The sequence below is a fragment of the Myotis lucifugus genome, unplaced genomic scaffold (genome assembly GCF_000147115.1).
Source record: "Myotis lucifugus unplaced genomic scaffold, Myoluc2.0 scaffold_98, whole genome shotgun sequence".
Lineage (NCBI taxonomy): Eukaryota > Metazoa > Chordata > Mammalia > Chiroptera > Vespertilionidae > Myotis > Myotis lucifugus.
In genome coordinates this window covers 2592765-2615922 of record NW_005871146.1, presented here as the reverse complement: position 1 = coordinate 2615922, position 23158 = coordinate 2592765, and the positions used below count along the sequence as shown (strand labels likewise).

General features: G+C 37.7%; 1 protein-coding gene across 1 annotated transcript in view; it reads right to left on the bottom strand.

Moving 5' to 3' along the window:
* DCP1B (decapping mRNA 1B) overlaps positions 1-23158 on the bottom strand; it is an 85594-nt gene that overhangs the window by 27064 nt on the left and 35372 nt on the right. Inside the window, exons 2-3 of the mRNA XM_023756683.1 lie at positions 18917-18957; positions 14499-14626 (exon numbers count right to left, since the gene is read on the bottom strand). Of these exons, the coding sequence (XP_023612451.1) occupies positions 14499-14626; positions 18917-18957 (169 nt within the window). The remainder of the gene's footprint in view (positions 1-14498; positions 14627-18916; positions 18958-23158) is intronic.

Genomic DNA, 23158 nt, shown 5'->3' with positions numbered 1-23158 from the left:
TTTTAAATTTTTAATGGCTTTTTTTGCAACCGTTACCTGCCCCAGGGGGGGGCTCCCAATTTCCCTGGAGCTGGGGTGGGGGCCGGGGCCAGGGCGGGGCCCAGGGGGGAGCCCAGGAGGGCCAGGTTTTAACTGTGCCCCCCACCAAGGTTTAAGACCACTTCCCCCGAGGGAAACCAACGCTGCTGCTGTCGGGGGATTGGAAGGTGGGGTGGGGGGGAAGAAGTCCGACCCTGAAGAAGGCTGCTTCAGGCCTGCCTTCCCCCCCGGGTTCTGGAAGTTGTAGGGAAGGAGAGGTGTGCCCCAGCCCCCAGCGGAGGGGGCCCCGGCAGAGGCGGGGCACGGGCCCCAGGTGCCTCAGGGGCGCTGACGGGTGGTCGCTGGCGAGCTATTGTTGTGGCGGCCCTGGCAGGGGTGGCGGGGGAAGAGATCGGGAGTCGGAGGTGTGGGCTGCAGCTACTCCCAAGGCTGGGTCTTCTCCTTGTCTGGTCAGCCTCCCCGTCCCCCCAGGGGTGCAGGGGCTGGGGTAGGGTATCCGTGCAGGGGGATTGGAAGAGCTCCCCGTGGCCGCTTCCTCTTCCTTCTTTGCAGTCGGGCTCCTGTCAGGTGCTCTCCTCAGACCCCCGGGAACTTGGCTCCAGCTGCCCACCCCCTGCTGTGCACGCATCAATATGCAAAGTGGTCGTTATGGGGAACAGCATAACAGCAATTAGCATATTACCTCTTTATATGTATAGATGACTTATTCTATTTTGTTGGCCATTTAAATTTATATTTCCATTTTGTTCATAATCTTGGTGATTCATTTCAAAATCTCCTGGGACACAGATAACAAGATGGGTTCCCTAAAGTGTCTTCCCCTTTCCCTGAGCTCTTACTCAGCCTTAAGGACTCAATCTTTCTCATAATCCGCCAGGATAAATAGTCTCAACTTCTTCTTTGCCCCCAGTTATTTGTACATCCTTTGATTAAAACAAACAAAATGAAATACATGCCATTATTAAGTACTATGCAACCGATCCCTCTGCTAGACTATGAGCTCTGGGAAGGTAGGATTTGGTTAATACACCCAGCATGACGACTAGCATGAGTACACATTCAACAAATGTTTGCTAAGATGAGCTGAAATCTAAGACTTAAAGATCTTACACCATCGACACTACTTATAATTGCTCATATTAATAGTTCTCACTATTCTGGCTTCATAGAACATCACAGACAAGATGTGCCTAGATCAGGGGTGGGCAAACTTTTTGACTCAAGGGCCACAATGGGTTCTTAAACTGGACCGGAGGGCCGGAACAAAAGCATGGATGAAGTGTTTGTGTGAACTAATATAAATTCAAAGTAAACATCATTACATAAAAGGGTACGGTCTTTTTTTTTTTTTTAGTTTTATTCATTTCAAACGGGCCGGATCCCGCCCGCAGGCCGTAGTTTGCCCACGGCTGGCCTAGATCCTCTGTATGGACATTACACCTCCTACAAGGGTCACAGCAGGGGTGAATTCTCTTCATATCGCCCCTTCTGTTCTCCTACTAACTTCACTCAGAGTTTATTTTGCTTTAAACATTTAATAATTTAGGCATAAGTAGTATTGATGGGAATTTGCCTTTAGGGTATAAACTCCTTAGAGTGTATATTTCTATTGATCCAGCACTGTGTAGGCAATAATGTACTCATTTTATGTGTATTTATTATACAATAATTTTACCATATACCAGTCTTCCTGATACCTGTCAGGCACTGGCACCTAAGAGTTCAAAGAATGCAATCAATCTGCCAAATCACATGCATTGTTTTCAGAGTGTAACTAATAGCACTTTAATCCAGCAGAAAAATAAGATATTCATATTCCAGTCATGTCTCACAGTAGTAATCTAAAGCTTACATTTACAAGTACATAAATTATCTTAAAAATATACTATTTATGTGCAATGTCAGTTATTCCAAGAACGCACTGAAAATGTACTATTTTATGTAAATCTCAATGTAGCAAAATGAGTCCAATCGCATATAAACTACAGTTTGTGAGAAAGATATGTTTAAGGTAAATATAAAATAGAATATTTCTATAGGTCAAAATTTGTTCTGCAACAAACTTCCTCATATTTGTATCAGATTATTTAATCAAGGGTTTAATAATTATAAGAAAAGCTTTGCCCCAAAATACCCTAACTATAAAACATAAATGATCACTAAAAATTTTCTAAGATTTTACATAGTAGTGTTCTAGCAAAAGGAGACTAACACTACTTCTTAATTGAAGAAAAGTGAGCCAGAGTTTCTGTCTTCTTTTCATTTTGACCTTAATCTATAATTATGAATATAATAGATACCACTTTCCCAAAGTCCTTTATATTATAAACAGTTAAATCATGTTTGGGTTCCACTATTAAATAAGAGCTCTAAGGTTGTATGTAGGATAATTCTAACACCAATTCTTAACTAAAATTATTTTCTTTCTCCAAAAATACCCCTAAGAACATGAAAAAAAATTATAATTTTTCCTTCTGTGGGTTAAGAAGTAAATTAACTCAAAAGTTTCCATTTGATTACTTAAAACTATTTTCTAAGTGATTTTTGGACAAAAGTCAGTAATATAAAAAATAGACTCTAAAAGTACAGACATGAACAGTCAATGTAGCCAAAATGAGCACTTACTATATGCAAAGTACTATGTTAGGGTAGGAAAACTAAAAGGTCCTTCACTATTAATCATTAATCCAGCTTTTCTCTGCCAAAATGTAGACTTCTACCATGCCAAACTGGGTTCTCAAAAACAAAATAGGGAATACACTCCAAGCCACAGTATTACTCTCTGTATGTTACTCTCACATAGTATCTGTACATCACCAACCATATATGACTTTGCCACATGGGTTCTTCCTCATCTAAGCATGCCAGATTGTTAAGTTCAGAGATGCATACACATTTTCCCATTAAATTCATGTGAAGATCCTATATACAGTGAGCCCCTAATTATAAGTTATGGAAGCGTAGAGACTGTGTAAATTAGATAAGTATTGTTTACCCATATTGTATGTGTTTTAAGGAGCTACCAAGTATCACAACTCAACACATGGTAAAACAAAGACATAAAACCCAAAGGTACCACAGGATTCAAAAGTGACATTTTGCTTTACACGATGCTTTTCGGAGCCATCTTTAAATGATAGAATGCCAGTTCCTAGGTAAACAGTATTCTTTAGAGTTTAGATCTCTTCCTTTCCATACAAGTGGGTAATGACAGAGAGAACAAAAAAGTAATTCTGGGTTTAAGGTCAGAGTGACAAGTTTCATCACTCAAGTCATGGGAGATGTGTACCCTTAACCATATTAAAACACATTAGCTCTCAGAGCAATGGCACATAATAAATAGATCCATTTTTTTCAGTTAGAATGACAATGGAGGCTTATAGGCACAGAATGACCACACTATAATATTTTAATTTTAGTGGCTTCTTTCTTTTTCCCTAAGAAGCATAGACTTAGCTGGTTGAAAGAGTCTTTGAAGGTTATCTAGTGCAACCAACAACTCCTCTCACAGTAAAAAAGCCTAAAGATTGTATAGGTTACCCAGTCTGATTAAATATGAAATATCAGATTCCTTGTCTCCCATTTCATACTGCACATGATTTGAATGAGTTTACTTTAAATGATATTCTATTGTTATTCTTGCAATACTAAATTCTGCCTGGTAAAAATGTCAAATATTTGCAGCCATATAATTACTTTAATTTTTTTTTTAATATATTTTATTGATTTTTTACAGAGAGGAAGGGAGAGAGATAGAGAGCCAGAAGTTACCCAGTCTGATTAAATATGAAATATCAGATTCCTTGTCTCCCATTCCATACTGCACATGATTTGAATGAGTTTACTTTAAATGATATTCTATTGTTATTCCTGCATATACTAAATTCTGCCTGGTAAAAATGTCAAATATTTTCAGCCATATAATTACTTTAAAGATATTTCTTGACTCTAGAGGGCTTCAGGAGTTCAATAAAACATCTAAAATTGTATGCAGAATGGTGTGTATATATGCGAACAGATGTTCTCTTGGAAGTCTGGAAGTACAAAGCATAGAGCCCTGGAACAATGCCTAGTATGGAAAACATTTGAGGGAGGCAGGCAGGAATGAAGGAAATTCATTTGATTCTCAATGGGATTTGTGACTCAAAGAAAATTAACTACTATTTAAGGCTATCAATATACCAATAAATATCTTAAAATAGAAAAACAAACTCTCAATTATCTGTAGGCAGATAATGTGGCTTTCATTCTCTTAGTAATAAATTTACACATCATTCACTTTTAACCTTTCAAGTTGCTTTTGTAATAATTGCCTGAGCTGATTCCAAGGTTAAGAAAACAAGGTCTCGAGGTCTTAGAATTTGTTAAGTTGGAAGACCTTTTATTCCTCACATGCCTGAAGCCTAGGAGAGGCTTGCAAAGCACAGGCTCCTTAGCATCTTCAGCCATGGAAAGGGCGAAGCACACAGCTCCGCTTCCCTTACTGCTTTGTATTCGCTGAGAGGTAGGATTTTCCATCTCTGCTGCCAAGTGAGAATAGGGAAGAATTTTGAAAAACTGGACAACTTTGTGGCTCTTTCTCAATCACCCCAAGCAGAGTACCTTCAAAATTGGACAAAACATCGGACATATCTATAATAATAAAAGCATAATATGCAAATCGACCAAACAATCAAACAGCAGAAAGACCATCCGGACGACCTTCCAGACAACCATGCTATGACACGCAATGGCCTCAGGCCAACCAAGGCGGGTGCGATGCGATTGGTCGGGGGGGCCCCGCCATCACCCCAAGATCACTCTGCAGAGGGAGGCCCAGGCCACCCTCTGTGGGGTGATTGATGGGGGGGGGCTCCACAATTGATTGCTCCAAAGAGAGAGGTCCAAGCCACCGGCCGGTGGGGCAATCGATTGGGACAGGGTGGGGGAGCTACATGATCGCTCCAAAGAGGGAGGCCCAGACCAGCCAAACAATCACACCCCATGCCTGTCACCCACAGAGGGAGGCGACTGGTGGCGGGAGAGGTGTGGGCAGCGCCGCACAGATGGCAAGCAGTGGCAGTGGCGGGGGGCGGCAGCCGGGGTAAGGAAAGCCCCAATAGACCCTGATTGCTGGCCAGGCCTAGGGATCCAACCCGAGGGGTCCCGATTGCGAGAGGGTGCAGGCCAGGCTGAGGGACACCCCCCTTTCCGTGCATGATTTCATGCACTGGGCCTCTAGTATACACACATAACACTTCTAGAATTAATATAAATGATTTGGGAATTACTTTAAGTACCTTGTATGTATCTATTTCTTATCCAGATCTGTTTGCTTTCTGTGTTTATTTGGTACCACAGAATACAAATAAGATATAAAATGTGGTCTCTGTCCACACAGGGCCCGTAATTCCCTCATGCCACTGCTTTCTCAACTAATTAATGGTGATATAATGGCAGAGCAAACATTTCACAAAATGCATTCTTAGAGAGCAATGTTGCTTCCAAATTATGACCTATCTGTGTTTGCAGTTTTGACTCTCTTACTGCTATTATTTATCATGGTATATATAGGAACATTTCAATTGGCGCTTTAGAATAAATTAAAGTTACAGCTTATAATGTATTCTATAATAGCCATCAAGAAAAGACCTATAATTCTATTTTAAAATCGAATTAGTTGTTTACCATACATTTTGTTCTAGGGAAAGAACTGCAGAATAGATGGTAAGGATTATCTCTGCTAGAAAACTCACTTAAAAAAAATTGACCCTTGAGAGGGAAGCAGAGTTAATTCCTTCTACTCAGGAGAAAGATTAAGTGGTACAGGTGTTCATATTTTCAGCAACAAGAAATCTTTCTCCTCTGACCATATGGAGAGAGCAGACGTCCCAAGCCAGAGGAAGGGTGCACAGACTTTCTAATAATCTGGAACTAAGTTAAACTATTTCCATCACCTGAAATTACTTAAAACTTTCAGTTGAAGTTATTACATGAAAGCCTTTGGTGTCATGTTGGTTTAAAGTCCTGAAGATGTACTTTAGAATAAGGATGGCTGTATTTCCAGGTTGAGAAAGCCAAGATACAAACTTGAGAAGAGCTGGTGTAACAGTCTAATAAACTTACAAGAAGAAATAAAGGTTAGATGAAACAGTGGTTAATAAATGTCAGGGCCTTGGCCGGCCCTCACAGCCCCGCCTTCATCCAGAAGATCATCCAGATGGTCCTTCTGCTGTTCAGTCTAATTAGCATATTAGCTCTTTATTTTATAGGATAGGTCCCTTTATGCTCCCATTTATGTTGTAATTGTCACATGTATTACATCTACATACATTAAACCCCTCCTGACATTACTTTTGCTTTCAACAGTCATATGTATTTTTAAAAACTTGAGAAAAGAAAAAAAGTAAATCTAGTCTATTTACCCATATTTTTACTATTCCTGTTGCTATTCATTCTGCAGCTCCCATTTTCCCTTTAATATTTCCCTTCAGTCTGAAGAACTTCTTTTAGCATTTATTTTAGAGCAGGTCTACTGATAAAGAATTCTTTCAATATTCTTTTATCCAACAATATCTTTATTTCACCTTCATTCTTGAGGGATAGTTTCACTGGAGATAAGAGTTCTAACTTGACAATTCTTTTATTTCAGCACTTTAAAATGTTCCTCCACTGTCTCCCAGACTTCATGCTTTCTGAAGAGAAATCTGTAGTCATTCAAAATATTGTTCCCCTATATGTAATGTATTGTTTTCCTCTGGTTGCCTTTAAGATTTTTTAAAAATCTGTTTTTCAGCAGTTTGATTATGATGTTTATGGGCATGGCTTTCTTTGTGTTTATCCTCTTTGTGGTTTACTGAGTTTTTAAATCTATATAGTTGTCTAATCAAATTTGAAAGTTGTAAACCATATTTCTTCAAATATTTTTTTTAAACCAGTCTTTTTCTCCTTTTATGGGACTTCAATGACACAAATTCAGACCTGATATTGCCCTGAAGGTTTCTGAAGCCCAGGGGTTTGTGTATTTTGTTGAGTTTTTCATTATTAAATTTACATTCATTATTTTGTATTTAGCTTTAGGAGTACAGCATAGTGATTAGGCAATCACATACTTTACAAAATGGTCACTCTGATATTTCAAGTATTCACCTGGCACTGTGCATAGTTATTAAAATATTGACTATATTTCCTATGTTGTACTTTACATCCCCATAACTCTTCTGTAACTACCTCTTAATTCCTTCACATTTTCACCCAGCCCTCCTCCAACTCCCCCTTCCTCTGGCAACCTATGAGTCTGTTTCTAGTTTGTTTATTTTATTCCTCAGATCCCACCTATATGTGAAATCATATGGCATTTGTCTTTCTCTGTCAAACTTAATTCACTTAGCATAATACTCTCCAGGTCTACCCATGCTATTACAAATGGTAAGATTTTATTCTTTTTTATGGATGAGTAATATTCCATCGTATATATGTACCACAACTTTTTATCCATTTGTCTATTGATGTGCACTTAGGTTGCTTCCATATCTTGGCTGTCCTGGGTCTTTTTGTTTCTTAATATTTTTCCTCTATATTCTTGATAATTTTTACTGATCTTTTAGTTTACTGACTTTTCTTTTCTCTGTCATCTCTATTCTGTGAGTCAGGCCATCCATTGAATACTGTATTATTTTAGTTCCACAATTTTCCTTTGATTCTTTTTAATACCTATTTTTTTTCTGAAAATTTATATCTTTCCATACATTCCAAGAATATTCAGTTTTACCCCTGACAGTATGGCTCAGTTGGTTGGAGCATTGTCCCATACACCAAAAGATGGTGGAGACATACCCAGGTTGCGGGTTTGATCCCCAATAGGGCAATCAATGTTTCTCTCTCTCTCTAAAATAAAATAAGAAGAGTATTCAGTTTTACCTCATCGGGTGTAGTAATAAAAGTTGTCTTAAAGCCATGGTCTTATAATTACATCTAAATCATCTCAGGGTGGCCATCTGTTGACATTTTTCCTTTGAGATTTGGTCATATTTTTCTGGTTCTTTTTATCAGTAATTTTGGATTGTCTCTTGGACATTTTGATAATATTGTGAGACTTTCGAGTCCTCTTAAAACTTTCCAGAGAATGCTGATTTTTTGTTTGAGAATGCAATCAATTTGGTTATGTATAGATAAGTTTTGTCTTGCCTTTTGTGTGCAATGGTTTACATGTCAGATTCATTTTCAGAGTTGTGTCTGGAACTTGGATGGTGGTTTATATTGTAGGTTAGTTCTCAAAGTCTTTCCTATGTTTCTTTGGCTCTACTACATGTATATGAAGCTCACAAGTGAGACTAGGACTTGTGTCAGTTTATGTACAGAATTACGGAATCTCCTTATCCAGCTCTCTCCTGTAGTCTCCCTAACACTCTAGCAACCAGGGACCTATAGCCAGAAAGTCAGAGTTTCTTTTAGAGTGTTAACTTCTCACACTGTCACACAGACTGCATAGCTTGGGGTGCCCACAAGGTGAAGCAAAACAAAGATGAAATATATGTAATTGGATTTCCCCCAAACTCTTCAGACCACAAGGGCCTTTGTTTGAGTTCCTCTGGTAGTGACAGGTTGTTTCCTGGGACCTTCATGTGCGTGTACCTCCACCATCACCGACACAGTGGTAGTTCAGCTGCAACTGGCTTCAGAGTAGGGTTAGGAGAGAAAAAAAAAGGGAAGAGGGGACAATTCTCTCCACACTTTGTAACTCATGGGAGTCGATTTCTCTAGTCCCCAGACTAGAAAGTGGGGCTTCTCTTGTTTTTGCTCTTGTCCACATTCTGTGACTTGGCCCACTTTTGAGTCAAAGCCAGGAGATAAAGAAGTAAAGAATAAAATCAGGAAACTCACCACCATACTGGTTGTTCTTTAGGTTTTTACTTCCCTTCCCAATATGCCTGCTATTGCTTATTTTCAGAATCCTCAATTAGGATTTTTCTTGGGGGAGGGGTGTATTCTGCCTAGAACTTTTAGTTATAATCAGTGGGATAGACATGTTATAGTGAACTTTCTCTATTTTGGCTGGTGTCAGAAGCTAATGTCTTTTTATTATGAGGAGTTGTGAAATGCCCCAAGTAATATGTAATGAAAGCCTGAACCGGAATGGAGGTGGGAATAAAGAGGAGAGCAATACAGAACTGCAGAACCAATACAGAACCAAGGCTTAGCAACAGACTGTGAAGGCTTCAGTTTACTTTACTATGACCATGTGCTAACATATAATTTATAGGAACATCTAGCTTTATAAATGACCTGTTACTATAAATGGGCACTAGAAGTCCTCTGCCCTGCTGCTAAGGATGTTATACTTTTGGGGATCTACACAAGTTTTACTCTTGAATGAATTTTCCTATAGAAATAATGCTATACACACTAGTGCTACCAGTATATTTCATAGGTACATCATTATGTTAGTGTGCTACTTTTAGGTAGGTATACAATGGGCTAGAAAGGCTCTTATGAGTTGACTTAAAAATCTAACCACCAATTAAAACATTGCTTTTATGAATGCATTGATATCCAATTATATTTTTAATTTTTATCGTTATCAAAATAATACACATACATAATTTTAAAAGTCAAAAACTATACAGTTTACAAAAACAGAGAACTCTTCTCTAGCCATTACATTCATAATTACTGTTCCTCCAAAACAATCTTAATTCTACCCATAACAGTTGTTTCTGCTCTCCATTTATTTCTCATCCAACTTTTCTTCTGACATTTAAATCTCTTTTACTATATAGCATGCATATACTTCTTCTTGATTTTTAAAAACTATTGAGGATTTAGTTCTCTGACAATATACACACTCTCACAAACACACATCCTTCTAGTATAATACAATTTCACATTCGGTGCTTATAATTTAATTAAGTATTATGATCTGCAGAGCCATATGGTATACTATGATTATATTTCCTTTTTTATACAATATTTTGTTTTCCCAGGAATTAAGAATTGCTTCATTTTGTTACTGTTCCTCCCACCCCCTCAGTTTTCAATGTTCCTCTATCATCAAACTTTCTTTAAAAGGAACTGTAAATGTTTCAATAGATTCATACTATCAGTTATAAATTTTTCCTTGGACACCCATCCTGAAGCCTTCTATCCTTTTACTTTTAGGCTGAATGATCTTTAGTTTAATCGCATAGGAGTCATTATGGGATTCCTCTTATCATAGTTCTCAGAATTCCTTTACCTCCATTCTGTGTTTGGATCCCTTTTTTCTTCGATGGCTTGTGCATCAGTCACAGTAGCCCAAGTTATGCTGCAGTAACAAACAACCCCACAATCTCAATGGCTTACAATGACAAAGGTTTATTTCTCATACATATTACATGTTGATCATGGATTGCTTTTACCTCTGTACCATGCTATTTTCATTCCAGGCTGACAGAGCAGCCTCTGCCTAGAATACTGTTAGTCATAATAGCAGAAGGAAAAGAGACATGATGAATCATGAGCTAGTTCTTAAAGTATGTGCTCATAAGTGACATACATCACTCTTACCCACAATTCATTGGTCAAAGCAATTTATTCATATTTGAGTTCAACAGGTGACCACATAATATCCTTCTGGAGGGGTCAGTGTGGGTGGAGGAGTTGGGGGGGAACGAAAGCATATAATCAAGTCTGACACCAACAGAACAGAGATATGATCTTCTGCAAGGAGACAAGTTAATAATTATGAACAATAAAGCTATCATAGCATGTCTTCTTCTGTCTTGTTTACTCAATCTTTTTCATGAAATGCATCCAACACCCTTGTGGGTTTATATCTTTTTTCCCATTTACTGTCATTTCTATAGTTTCAGGAATATGTTCAATCTCCTGTCTATAACTAAAATACCACCAATCACTTTAAAAGGGAACTTCTAGGCCATGGCTTATTTGAAAGATAAGAACTGTTAGTAACTCTCACTTTCATTCAGTGTACCATTTCCCATTATTTAGCAACTTTCCCCAGATCCTACAAATATCAACAAAGAATTTAAACTGTATTTCTTTTTTAATACAAAACTACCCAAATAAATTCACTTTAAAGCTGAGGAATTTTCTAAAACAGCTTTGATCCTAAATATCTTGATTTTTGCCTTTTATAATTTGCTCTAAGCTCCAGGCTTATGTCTTCAATGAAATCAAGCGGCTCAAAAGAACTTCTTAGCATAGACAATGATATATTCAAGCTGTTGGCCTAGCTCTGAAATCTACCTGTCATTGCTGTCTGTAACTTATCTTAAATATTATTATACTAGAGGCCCGGTGCATGAAATTCATGCACTGGGGGGTGGGGGAAAAGGGTGTCCCTCAGCCCAGCCTGTGCCCTCTCGCAGTCCGGGAACCCTCGAGAGATGTCCGACAGCTGCAGAGGCAGGAGAAGCTCCCACCACCACCGCTGCACTCGCCAGCCGTGAGCCCAGCTTCTGGCTGAGCAGCTCACGGCATTGAGCATCTGCCCCCTGGTGGTCAGTGTGCATGATAGCGACCGGTCATTCCGCTGTTCGGTTGATTTGCATATTGGCCTTTTATTAGATAGGATATTTGGGAAAATACATTTCTAAAATATATCTCCATATACCAAAATCTTACTTAGATATGAAATGGAAAACATAGTAAAAGGTTACTAAAGGGAATAATATGAAAGAAATGGTCAAATTCAGCTTTTTGTTACATTTGTTTTTATTTGATAGTCTCCTCTCTAATAACTGGGATAAAATAGATACTCAACTTTTTATAAAAGAAACTTGCTTTTTCAACATTGGAGTGTATAATAAAAAGATTAAGTATTTTGTGAGAAGTAAACCTTGCTCAAATACATCATTCATGTGTTAGTACTTTTTCACTGCTTGGGCCTGGGCTTTTTTTGTTTGTTTATTTTTTATTTTTATTGATTTTTAGAGAAAAAGGAAGGGAGATGGAGAAGGGAGAGATATAGAAACATCAATGAAAGAGAAACATTGATTGGCTGCTTCATACACCCCCTACTGAGGATCAACGCCCCAGTCCAGGCATGTGCCCTGACTGGGAATAAAACCAGCAACCTCCTGGTACATGGGTCAATACTCCAGCACTGAGCCACACTGGCTGGGTGGGCCTGGGCTTTTGAAGTTAGGCTTTCTCAGTTCAATGCTGTTTCCATCTTCAAATAGTCACGGGCCATGATAAATTACTTAATTTCTTTAACCTCAGTTTCTCATTTTTATAAAACAAAAACATTAGTATTTCTAAGAAAAAGTTATGAGAAATTAGAATCTGTGAATATCTGTCAGGTCTGTCACCTCACTGAACCTCAGTTTGCTAATCTGCAAAATGGAAGTGAAAATGTCCACCCTATAAAGTTATGATTGTAAAATATAGTAAAAGAAATAAAAATAATTAGGACATTGCCATTCCATAGAAATGTAAGGTGAACCACACATGTGAACCACATATGTAATTTTAAATTAAAAAAAAAGCAGGTGAAATCAATTTCAATAACATTTTATTTACCTCAACATATTTAAAGTATTATCATTTCAACAGTTAAATCAGTATAAAATTGAGATTTTTTTTTACAATTTTTTGTATTGTCTTTGAAAATCAATGTGTATTTTACACTCATAGCACCGTCTATTCAGACTAAGCCACATTTCAAGTATTCAACAGCCACATGCAGTTAGACTACCATATTAGCATTGGCCTGGAACAAGGTGAGGCTTAATATATATTTATTAGATTCAAATAGTATTACCTATCAGATAAATCCTCTGGGACTTACGAAAGTCAATTTTAAAATCAACCACATTAAAGAGTGGTTGATTCTTATATTTTTGTACATAATATGTGATACGTAATATTATAATAAGAACTTAAAATAGTATCTGTACTAACTAGACTAAGTATTTATACAAAGTAAGAGCTACCAAAATGATTACTATAAGTCACTAATATTCATTTATTTTATATTTATTTATATGGATATTTTATTAGGATTTAAATTATATGTTATTTGACATAGAATCCAATAATCTCAAAAAGGAAAATAAAACCTGATGTTACTACACAAACAACTCAAACTACAAGCTAACAACTGATGGAACTATACCTTCCAGCCAAAGAAATAGAAATAGAAAATAAAATATTTATCTATTTTACTAAATTTTTCACTCACAGGACCTATCATTAGTAAGTCATTAATAGCTTTCATTTTTTTCTCATGAAAATTTACTCATATTCTCTAAATAATAGGATGACCACCTATCATAATAACTTAATTATACATATATAATTACAAGTAAATATAGCAGTAAAAGGATATTTATTTCAAAACAATTCATTGGAGTTACAACATCAAATATCACTTGTATTACATTTCTTATTAAGATTACACTGAATAGTATATAGTAGGCAAATTCTTATATATTGAGCTCAAAGAGCAGGGTGGAAAATGAATGAAAAATATTTAACTGCAAGGTCTTTCTGAAAGTTACCCACAAGCACAGAGCATGTGCATACACAAACACACATAGATGCTCTTGCAGTGTATATATTTTCCATCAATATTTCTCTGGGCTGTCCAATAGTCCAACACAAGTGGTCAGATAAGACACATGAGTAAAATAAGCAGAATATTGGGTAGGCAATTTCTACCTCATTTCAAATCTGACAAGGACCACATAGTTACCTAAGATTTCAACATTACAAAGTCTTATGAAATTCTTAATGACTAAAATTCTTTGGACTTTGCTATATATTCAAAAGATAGCAATTCTAGAATACAGTGGGGCCTTGACTTACGAGTGTCCCGACTAACGAGTTTTTCGAGATACGAGCCGTCTCTCGGCCGATTTTTTGCTTTGAGTTGCGAGCTAAAATTTGGGTTACGAGCCAGCTTCAGATACCCCACCACTAGTTGGCACAGCGAATGTCACAGTGAACGCCACAACATCAGCCCAGCATCACGTGTCTCACTCGTTCACAATTGATTTGACATACGAGTAATTTGAGTTACGAGCTCCGTCACGGAACGAATTAAACTCATAAGTCAAGGCCCCACTGTATTAGTCCTCTCCCCCAAACATAATATCAGAAGGCTCACACATAAAAAAGTTCCACCAGCTGAATCATTCATTCTATGTCCTACAGCACTACCTATGTGCCTCTCTGTAGTCTCCTGACCAAAAACTCCTCACCCAGCACTGATCAAGCTTAGAATCTTCAATGGGTTCACACTGCAGAGTGGTCTCATTGCAGAAGACAGGGTTTGAATACTTACATCATATAGTCATACTGTTTTCATGTAAACTTTCCCAAGGAAGAAAGTGGGCATGCATTTCCCAAGCTAACCAATCCTGACCTCTAGAATCACTGACACTAAACACAAGCCCAATGACATACACTGTACAATTTTAAATACTTGGAAAAACTGCCGAAATAAAACTACCCATTCATTAAGAAAAACTCACATCTGGCATTTCTGTAGAGAAGGAAAGGGTCCTGGAGCTGGAAATCCAGGTCTTTAGTAATGGGTTCTGTCCTATTTTCCATGCTCAGCCTATTCATAATGGTGAACCCATACTTTGGAGAAGCAGACCTAAGAATCACAAGGGATGGGGAGGACATCAAAAGACACGTTGTTCAGTATAGTATATTTTTAGTATAACTACATTCCGAATGTGCCTTTGACCTTTTTGTAAGTCTATACAGCTTTGTGCAAGCAGACTGTACACATGTAAAGCAATGATTCTTTACTAGTAGCTAATAGCACTAATGTATTAATTTATGTAACACATGCAGCATGACTCTCATTACCAATCCTTTGGTAAAATCAAATTCTATTTATTTAACTATATATATCTTGTTTCCCTATCTAGATTATAAATTCCTTTAAGGAGGAGATGGTAATTACATGATAGTTAATATAGAGTGTATGTCACAATTACATAAAGAAAATTTTCACAGAAAATCTTAGTGTTGGTCTGAAATTAAAAGCTGTGAAACTTTTTAAAGAAATGATGCAACTCTGGTCAATAAACTGGTGAGGAAATACAGTATAATTAAAAGTTTATATAATTTAATGTACAAAGCGATCTTTTCTTTAAAGCAAATAGCTTTACAGATAAACTATTATAAAGTTTTTCTCCATAAAAATGTGGCTGCTAGTGACTTTTTATTTTTATTTAATAAACCTTTAGTGCCTACTCTCTGCCAGGCAGAAAAAACCCAAATTATACAGAGTATAAAATCTAATAACTACATTTGCATTTATCTACCCTTGGGTGACAGCCATATAGCAATTCAACTACGCAGCTTCTGTGACAAATGAAACCCCACATGCTTACAAACTGAAAGTGAAAGCAGAATTTATTTATTTACTTTAAACTAGGGCACCAGGGTAACAAACCCACAGAAGTGTTATGAGCAACAAGGTATTTATGTCTTAGTTTGATATAAACTTAATATCTGATTAATACTGATAAAGAAGTAAAATACAGCTACATTACCACTTATAGCATTTCCTTTTGAGCCCTCCAATTTTAAAATTGATGGAAGCCAATCCTTGTCTAATTCATTTTACAGAGAGGTAAAGTGGTATTAGGCATATAATCAAAACCAGACATAATCATGATAATCATTTCAACTTAAATTCTGAGGAAGAATGAAAATTGACTTCCAAAGATCTCTGACAGAGTCTTTTAGAAGTGTTAAGTTCAGAAATCACCAGTGGTTCTCTGTGAACTCTATTAAAAAAAGAAGACATGAGAGAAAAAGAAGACAAACAAAATTTTAAATAGGATTAGGTATTTTTACACATAAACAGATTTGACTCTTCAAGGATTTCATTAACCTCTCAGTATGGATACAGAGCAAAAGATATCACTGGCAGCTCCATCACCTGTACCCAAAACTCCCTTTTGATCTTTACAAGCTTCCTGTCATCCTCTGCAGAGGAAAGACCTCAGCATCCCAGAGTCTGGCATTGGGTGCTGGGGGGATTTTGGGGGAGACGGCAGGGAAAAGGGACTCCTGTTAATGAGGAGTTATATTTGAGGAAGAGATTAAGATATAAAGATATAAGGAAGGATTTGTTTCTCAATTTAATATTTTCTTTAACTGACAGATCCACTAAGAACTCAAAGTAAATTAAGAAGTGCTTATAATAACAACCCTACATTTGGTTTGGGTACACTAAAAAAAATAACCCTACTAAAAATTCCCAAAATAAAACCATTAATGCATATTAATATATTTTCTTTTACTTCTTTTCAGAAGTAAAATATTTTCAGAAATGAATGAGAATGCATATTGTGTGCTTGGCACAGTAAAGTTCAACCACTTGCTTTTCTTTTCATTCTTCAGAATTCTCAAGAGTAGTCTTTCCTGAACAAGCTCACTTGGTGGTGTGCTCCCATGCTTTTGGAATGTTTTGGAACACAATGTAAACTATATAGCCAACGGCTCTTGAGCACTCCCACCGTTTTTCTGAAACTGAATAAACTAACCTCCTCCTTACCTGTTCTGATGGCCTTGGCCATCCAGGCCTTTCTTCCCACTCCCACTTCTGCTTCCACCTACTCACAGACTCACACTGTTCCTGGCTATGCCCACAACTGGCCTCTTTGTATTGTTCTAACTCTGCTTTTACCTTTATGGCTGACTCTTCTCTGTATCTTGCTGGCTCTAAAACCAACCATTAGTTTTCCTCAGTTTCCACTTTCTCCCTCAAAGAACCTATTTTCTCTCATAGTTTTAGTGACCAAATTAATGCAGATGACTCCAAACTCTGTATTCCAGCCCTGATCCCACTTGAGTGGCTGGACATCTCTATCTGAATGCCCTGCTATCACTTCAAAATCATTATTTCAAAAGAAAATTAAATTTTTTCCTCAAACCAGATTCTTGATCTATTTTTCCATTCTACCAATAATTGTCATTCTCTCAGTCTTCCATTCCAAAATCTTAATGTTATTTTTTAAATGTCACCATTCCCTCTATACATGCATTATTTCAATAAATCCTTTCCATTTCAACTTCCATCCCTCTGGTCCACACTCTCATCATCTCATCTCCACCGCAAGTATCTTCTCAATGTCCTGCTCCAGTTTATTCTAGAACCAATGCATCCACATAATGCTGACACACTGACTTTCCTCGCACATTTGGTTGTAATTCTATTACTCCTCTGTTTATAAACCTTCAATGGCTCCATACTGCTAAGAAAATAAATTTCAAAATCCTTAGTCTGAAATTCCAAGCCAGCAAAATTGCTTTACCCTTACTGTTAACTTCTAACTAATATAAGCCAATGTAAACTCTGCACCAGAGTCATTTTCCTTACTGTCCCTTTATCACTATAGGTTTCATGCCTCTGCTTATGCCATTCTTGCTGTTGAGACTGCCCTTCCCTCTCTCCTCTAAACAAGTTAAGTTCTATCTTTATTTGTGAGGCTGACTCAGGACTCACCACTCTATAAAGCCTTCTACAACCTGAGCAGCCCATTCATTGCTTATAACCTATCAACTGGCACTTAGGGTAATCTAGCTACATTATTGTTTATCTTTAAATGTGAGTGCATGTGTAAAAAATATATACTTGTATGTGTATATTTTCTGTGTCCCCAATGAAACTGTTAGCCCTGACAGAATTAGTAGTAGGCCTTTGTATTTACCTTTGCACCCTCATTGATGGTGATGGGCTTTATGACACTTTATATGAATTAAAGGTTCAGCTATTGAGACAAAATATAGTCCTGACTGGTGTGCTCAGTGGTTAGAGTGTCAGCCTGAGCACCAAAGGGTAGCAGGCTCAATTCCTGGTCAAGGGTTCATACCTTGGTTGCAGGTTTGATCCCCACCCCAGTTGGGCGAGTGCAGGAGGCAAGGATGTGTCTCTCTCACATCAATGTTTCTCTCTCTCTCTTTACTCCCCTCCCTTCCACTGTCAATATTTGATATAAATTATTAATAACATGAACTCATTAAATTTATTCACAATCAAAATAAAGAGTGTATTAAATCTATCCTGAAACATATTCTATTAACTAAATAATGGAGAACTCAGACATCTTTAGTTTTGGATCATGCTTCTCTAAATAGTCAAGGGTGGTAGGGGAGACATCAATAAAACCCTATTGGGTGTGGAATATTTAGACAAATACCATATAATTTCACTTATATGTGGAATCTAAAGAACAATATAAATGAACAAACAAAATAGGAACAGACTCATAGATACAGAGAACTGACAGATGGTTGCCAGAAGGGAGGGAGGTTGGGGGACTGGGTTAAAAAGGTGAAGGGATTAATAAGTACAAATTGGTAGTTACAAAATAGTCATAGGGGTATAAAGAACAGCATAGGGAATATAGTCAATAATACTGTAACAACAATGTATGGTGCCTGTTGGGTACTAGAAATATTGGAACACTTTGCAAAGTATATGATTATCTAACCACTATGCTGAACATCTGAAACTAATACAAAATAACAATGAATGTAAACTGTAATTAAAAAATAAAAATTTAAAAGATAAATATCTGGACCCGTTCTAAATATTGATTAAACAATCTAATATTCTTAATAGTGTACTTTTGTTTGCTAATGCATTATATTCGAGAACTTTGTACCATTTGTTTGAACTAAAGAATAAACATTTAATACTACTGTTAGAAAACATAAAGATTTAAGTTCATCTATACTAAAAATTTAAATTATATTCTAAAATTTTATTCTGAAATAATGTCACACTATCCCAGGTGACATTATTTAGTATTCCCTTGTGTCAACTAAAAACTTCAAACTATGGTTCAGTTCTTTTACTTGTCTTTGAAATAAAACTACAATTAAAGAATGGCTGTCATTTCCTTTCTAAAAGTACTCTTACCTTGTGTAAACAAATAAGGTTCCTTCCACATCGGTCTTCTCCTAGAACATAAAAACAAACAGCAAAATATGTAGATTCTCTTCATTAACAGTAAACATTCACAGAGGTTAAAGAACATAAACTTCTTACAGAACAGGAATTCTACCCAGTTTCAAGTGGGACCAAATCTAAGCAACATCTAATTTAAGAGGTTTTTCTCCAGGAAAGGAGAAAAGCAGGATCTCTGCCTGACTGTAGCTCTGCTGAGGAAGCAGCAGGAAGCAGTAATTTTTCTCTTGCAAAATAAACCATCATTATCTTCCCTTACCAAATGCAGGGATAGCTGAAGCAATAAAAGTGCTCCATGGATCTCATTAGAAAGAAGAGTTATAAGAAGTGTGTTGCCTTTCCTCTGCCCTCTGAACAGGTTATATGGCAAGCTGCAGGAATCACTGATGAATGCATCTCATTACCCTTCTCTTTGTTTTCTGGGTTCATTTTCTCTTGCTCTACTAGGAGGGCAGATGAACTGCCAATGATTCTACTTTGACAACTACATAGAAGACAGCAACAATGCCATAGTTTTCAATGCCCTACTGGGTGTGGAATAGAGTCAAGTTTTTTTTTTTTAAATATGTTGTTGATTTCAGAGAGGAAGGGAGAGGGAGAGAGATAGAAACATCAATGATGAGAGAGAATCACTGATTGGCTGCCCGCTACATGCCCCTCACTGAGGATCAAGCCTGCAACCCAGGCATGTGTCCTGACCAGAATCGAACTGTGATTTCCTGGTTCATAGGTTGACAGTGAGCCTCGTTGGCTGGGCCAGAGTCAAGTTTTGATTTTTGAAATTATGTTAGAAACATTACCAAACTAGGACTCAAGAAATCTGCCTAAGAAAAACTGGGAGAAGTGATAAAGTTAAAATGGTATCATTTTAGTTCATTCAGAAAGGCTCTTTTCTATTTCAACAAAGGCAGGATCTCATCCCCTGATAAAAATATTTAAGTACCCATTTGTTTAACTAATAATTGGACTATTATAATTAAAAATTTTAAATGTACATTTGCTATTTACATGGCTCAATTTCGGCATTCTATTTAACCTCAGTATTTTATTATTAATATCCATTACCAAAATCATTTAAAGTGTAAGTACTCTGTAATTTTGGTGAAAAACCACACTCTTTAAGAATAAAGGTATAATGTTAAAATAATTTCTGAAAGGCACACACAAAAAAATTGGAAGCATGGTCCTTTCACAAGCTCAAGAAATTTCACTGTAGTTCAGTGGGTCTCAAAATTTAGTTCAGTGGGTCCCCATATCAGCAGCAGCAGCATCACCTGAGAATTTGTTAGAAATGCAAATACCTGGGTCCCTCCCCAGACCTATAGAATCAGAAACTCGGGCTGGTGCCCAGCAGTCTCGTTTATTAAGCTTTTCAGGTGATTCTGATGATGCTATGTGAGAACCACTGCCTTAATTCGATAACAATCTCTGTCCACAGACCTGTATTAGGAGTCATGAAAACAAAATCCACTATAATCCAAATGATATCAAAATGATTTTTAAGAGCAAATAGCTATCAAGAGTAAATTACTTAGTAACAATTTAATGATTTAATATTATTATTTATTATAAAAATAATTCAACAAGTGCTAAAACTTAAGCAGTTCAAAATTTGAAATAATACAGTGGAATAGAAGTGTTAGTTTACAAATTATTGGGAATCAGCACACTATTTGACTCCTTTGAAACAACTCAAAGCAATCTGTGCCTTACTGATTATTTTGTTAAAATGAAAAAGTAGGTCTCTATTTACCCTCGAAACCTGTCTTTCTCAGTCATGTATGTAGCATCAAAATCGCCTAAAATATCAACAAATATCAAGTGCTTGGGCCTGATATCCAGAAATTGTGATAACACAGAACTCAGAAAACCTTATGAGCTAGAAAAAATAGGACACTAGTCACTAAGGCAGTTTCTCAAGCTCAGCACGTGTGTAGGCTATTGAGCAGCATCGCTGGCTCTACCCTCTTGATGACACTAACACCTCGAGGTACTCAGTAAGACAACCAAAAATTTTCTCCAGACACTGTCAAATCAACTCCTCAAGAACTGCTGCTCTCAGGGCTGAGAGAAATACCAGGGTTATATTCTTCCACACACAGGTATTTGGGGGGAGTAGTCTTCCCTAATGGTAGGAAGTAGGTCCAGTTCTAAAATTTCCATTTCAGTCATTACATATCTTTCTTAATTCTTCCTTAAAGCAGCTCGCTTCTGTTCCCTCTTCCTTCCTACTTCTTCCTGCTCTGAATGCCAGTTCATTCTTCCTCTATTTTCAGTGTAATAAGAACTCCCTTCCTTTACACACTACATTCTTCTTGCATATGCTTTCTCCTCCATTTTCAAGAATGTTCTTTACATGTTTATTAGGTTTGTATTCAAAAGGCTCCCATCCAAAAGGCCTGAGTGATGGCATATGGAGACAATGGTGACAATTTGTTTACTCCTAGCAACTGTTCTGCAGCTAAACTGGGTCTCTTTTTTTTTCTGGCTAACACAGCCTTGAAGATTAGTACTTTGAAAGAAATGACCTTTTACTGAATGAATTATGGCCTGTCTGAAGGTAACAAGTCCAGGAAGCAGGAAAACAATCTTGTAAATACATTGTGACTCTTCTGCCTTTTCAGGAGGCTTTAGTATAAGGGTCTCACTGGGTATCTAGTAAACCTCTGTAACTCTTTTTAACAGGCATCTGTCTCAAAAGCCTCTAGGAAACAATTGTTACTCAAGAGGAATGATCTCCTCTATGCTTCAGGATTTTCCAGACTCTAATCCTGGTGTCAAGTCAGTTCACTGAACTATGCATGCCTGATCCTTATCTGTACTGTAGAATTACCTTGATAGAATTATGACATTATGCCTCTGGCATTTTTCTGTAAAGCAGTGTAATAGCCAGGTGTAGAATATGTTTTGTAAGTTGACAGAATTATGACATTATGCCTCTGGCATTTTTTAAGTTGCCATTGATGAAACTGTCCACTACGTTGCTCAGTGTCCTTTATATAAAGACCCAGGTGGCAGAATTTTCTGACCAAGTGATATATTTCCTATTACAAAACAATGAATATTAAAGAGCTCCCATGCTTTATTTATCATTATTATTATTATTATTATTATTAGTCTTGGATATTTGGAAAGCAGCCCTAAGCCCATTTCAATAACATTCCTTAGTTAAGAATTCAGGGCAAAACTGCTCTTCTCTCTCATTTTAAGACAACTTTTTACCTTTTTATTTTTGTTAGTGATTTTCAGGTGAATGTGTTTAAAAATATATGAATTTGTTCAATATGGATGTTTTATTGCTTAAATTTTTGTTTGATACCTTCTTGGAGAATACATTTTTTACAAATCTGAAATCCATTCATCCAGGCTCAATGTTTTGTAACTTATTTGAAAGTAATGGATGGATAGTGATATAATTGACAAATGAATATTATTTGGACAAAAATCACCAGGAGGAAAAGAGGGGGAAAAAATCCATCTCTCTACATTCAAAATCCACTGGTAACCTGCTGGAGGGCTCGGATGTCTTATGCTCCTACCCAATTCTAATTGTGAGAAAAACTGCATTTCATTCTACTGCTCTTTATCGGGGTTCTTGCTTGACAGGAGTATTTCGGCTCCCAAATGGACTCAAATAACACATCGCTGGTCTTGATGGGCTGTGTTGTAACAATATTTCCGACACAGTCAGCCTCCTCCTATGTGGGACCCAGGCCCACGTAGTCTTCTATTCGCCGATGTCTGCTCTTGGCGGAGTCCAGTCCCTGAGTCCGCAATTTCAGATGTCTCCCGCTCTCAGGTTCGGTCCTCTCGGTCCCGCGGAGACTGAAGTGCCCGCACCGCAGCTCTCCCCGCACTCGCCTCCTCCCGCCGCCTCTGCAGCCGCCTTTCCCGTCACCGCTCACGCGCCGCCTCCGCCGCCGGCACCGTCTCCGGCCTCGGGGTACCCGGTCCTCTCTCCCCTCGGTCCTCGGGGTGGCGTCCCCGTCCGTCGGGCCTCCCGGCGTGGGGGTGGCAGGGATTTGCATGTAAGTCTTGCCCAGTTTCAGATGGTTTCACAGATCGGCCTCCCTCTCCCCCGAGCCCCGGGGCCCCTGGGTACAACCCCCCCAACTTCAGCCTGCAGCCCGCGAGCCACCCAAGCGTCCGCCTCCATTCTCCGGGCGTCGCGTCCCCTCCCGGTAGAGGGATCGA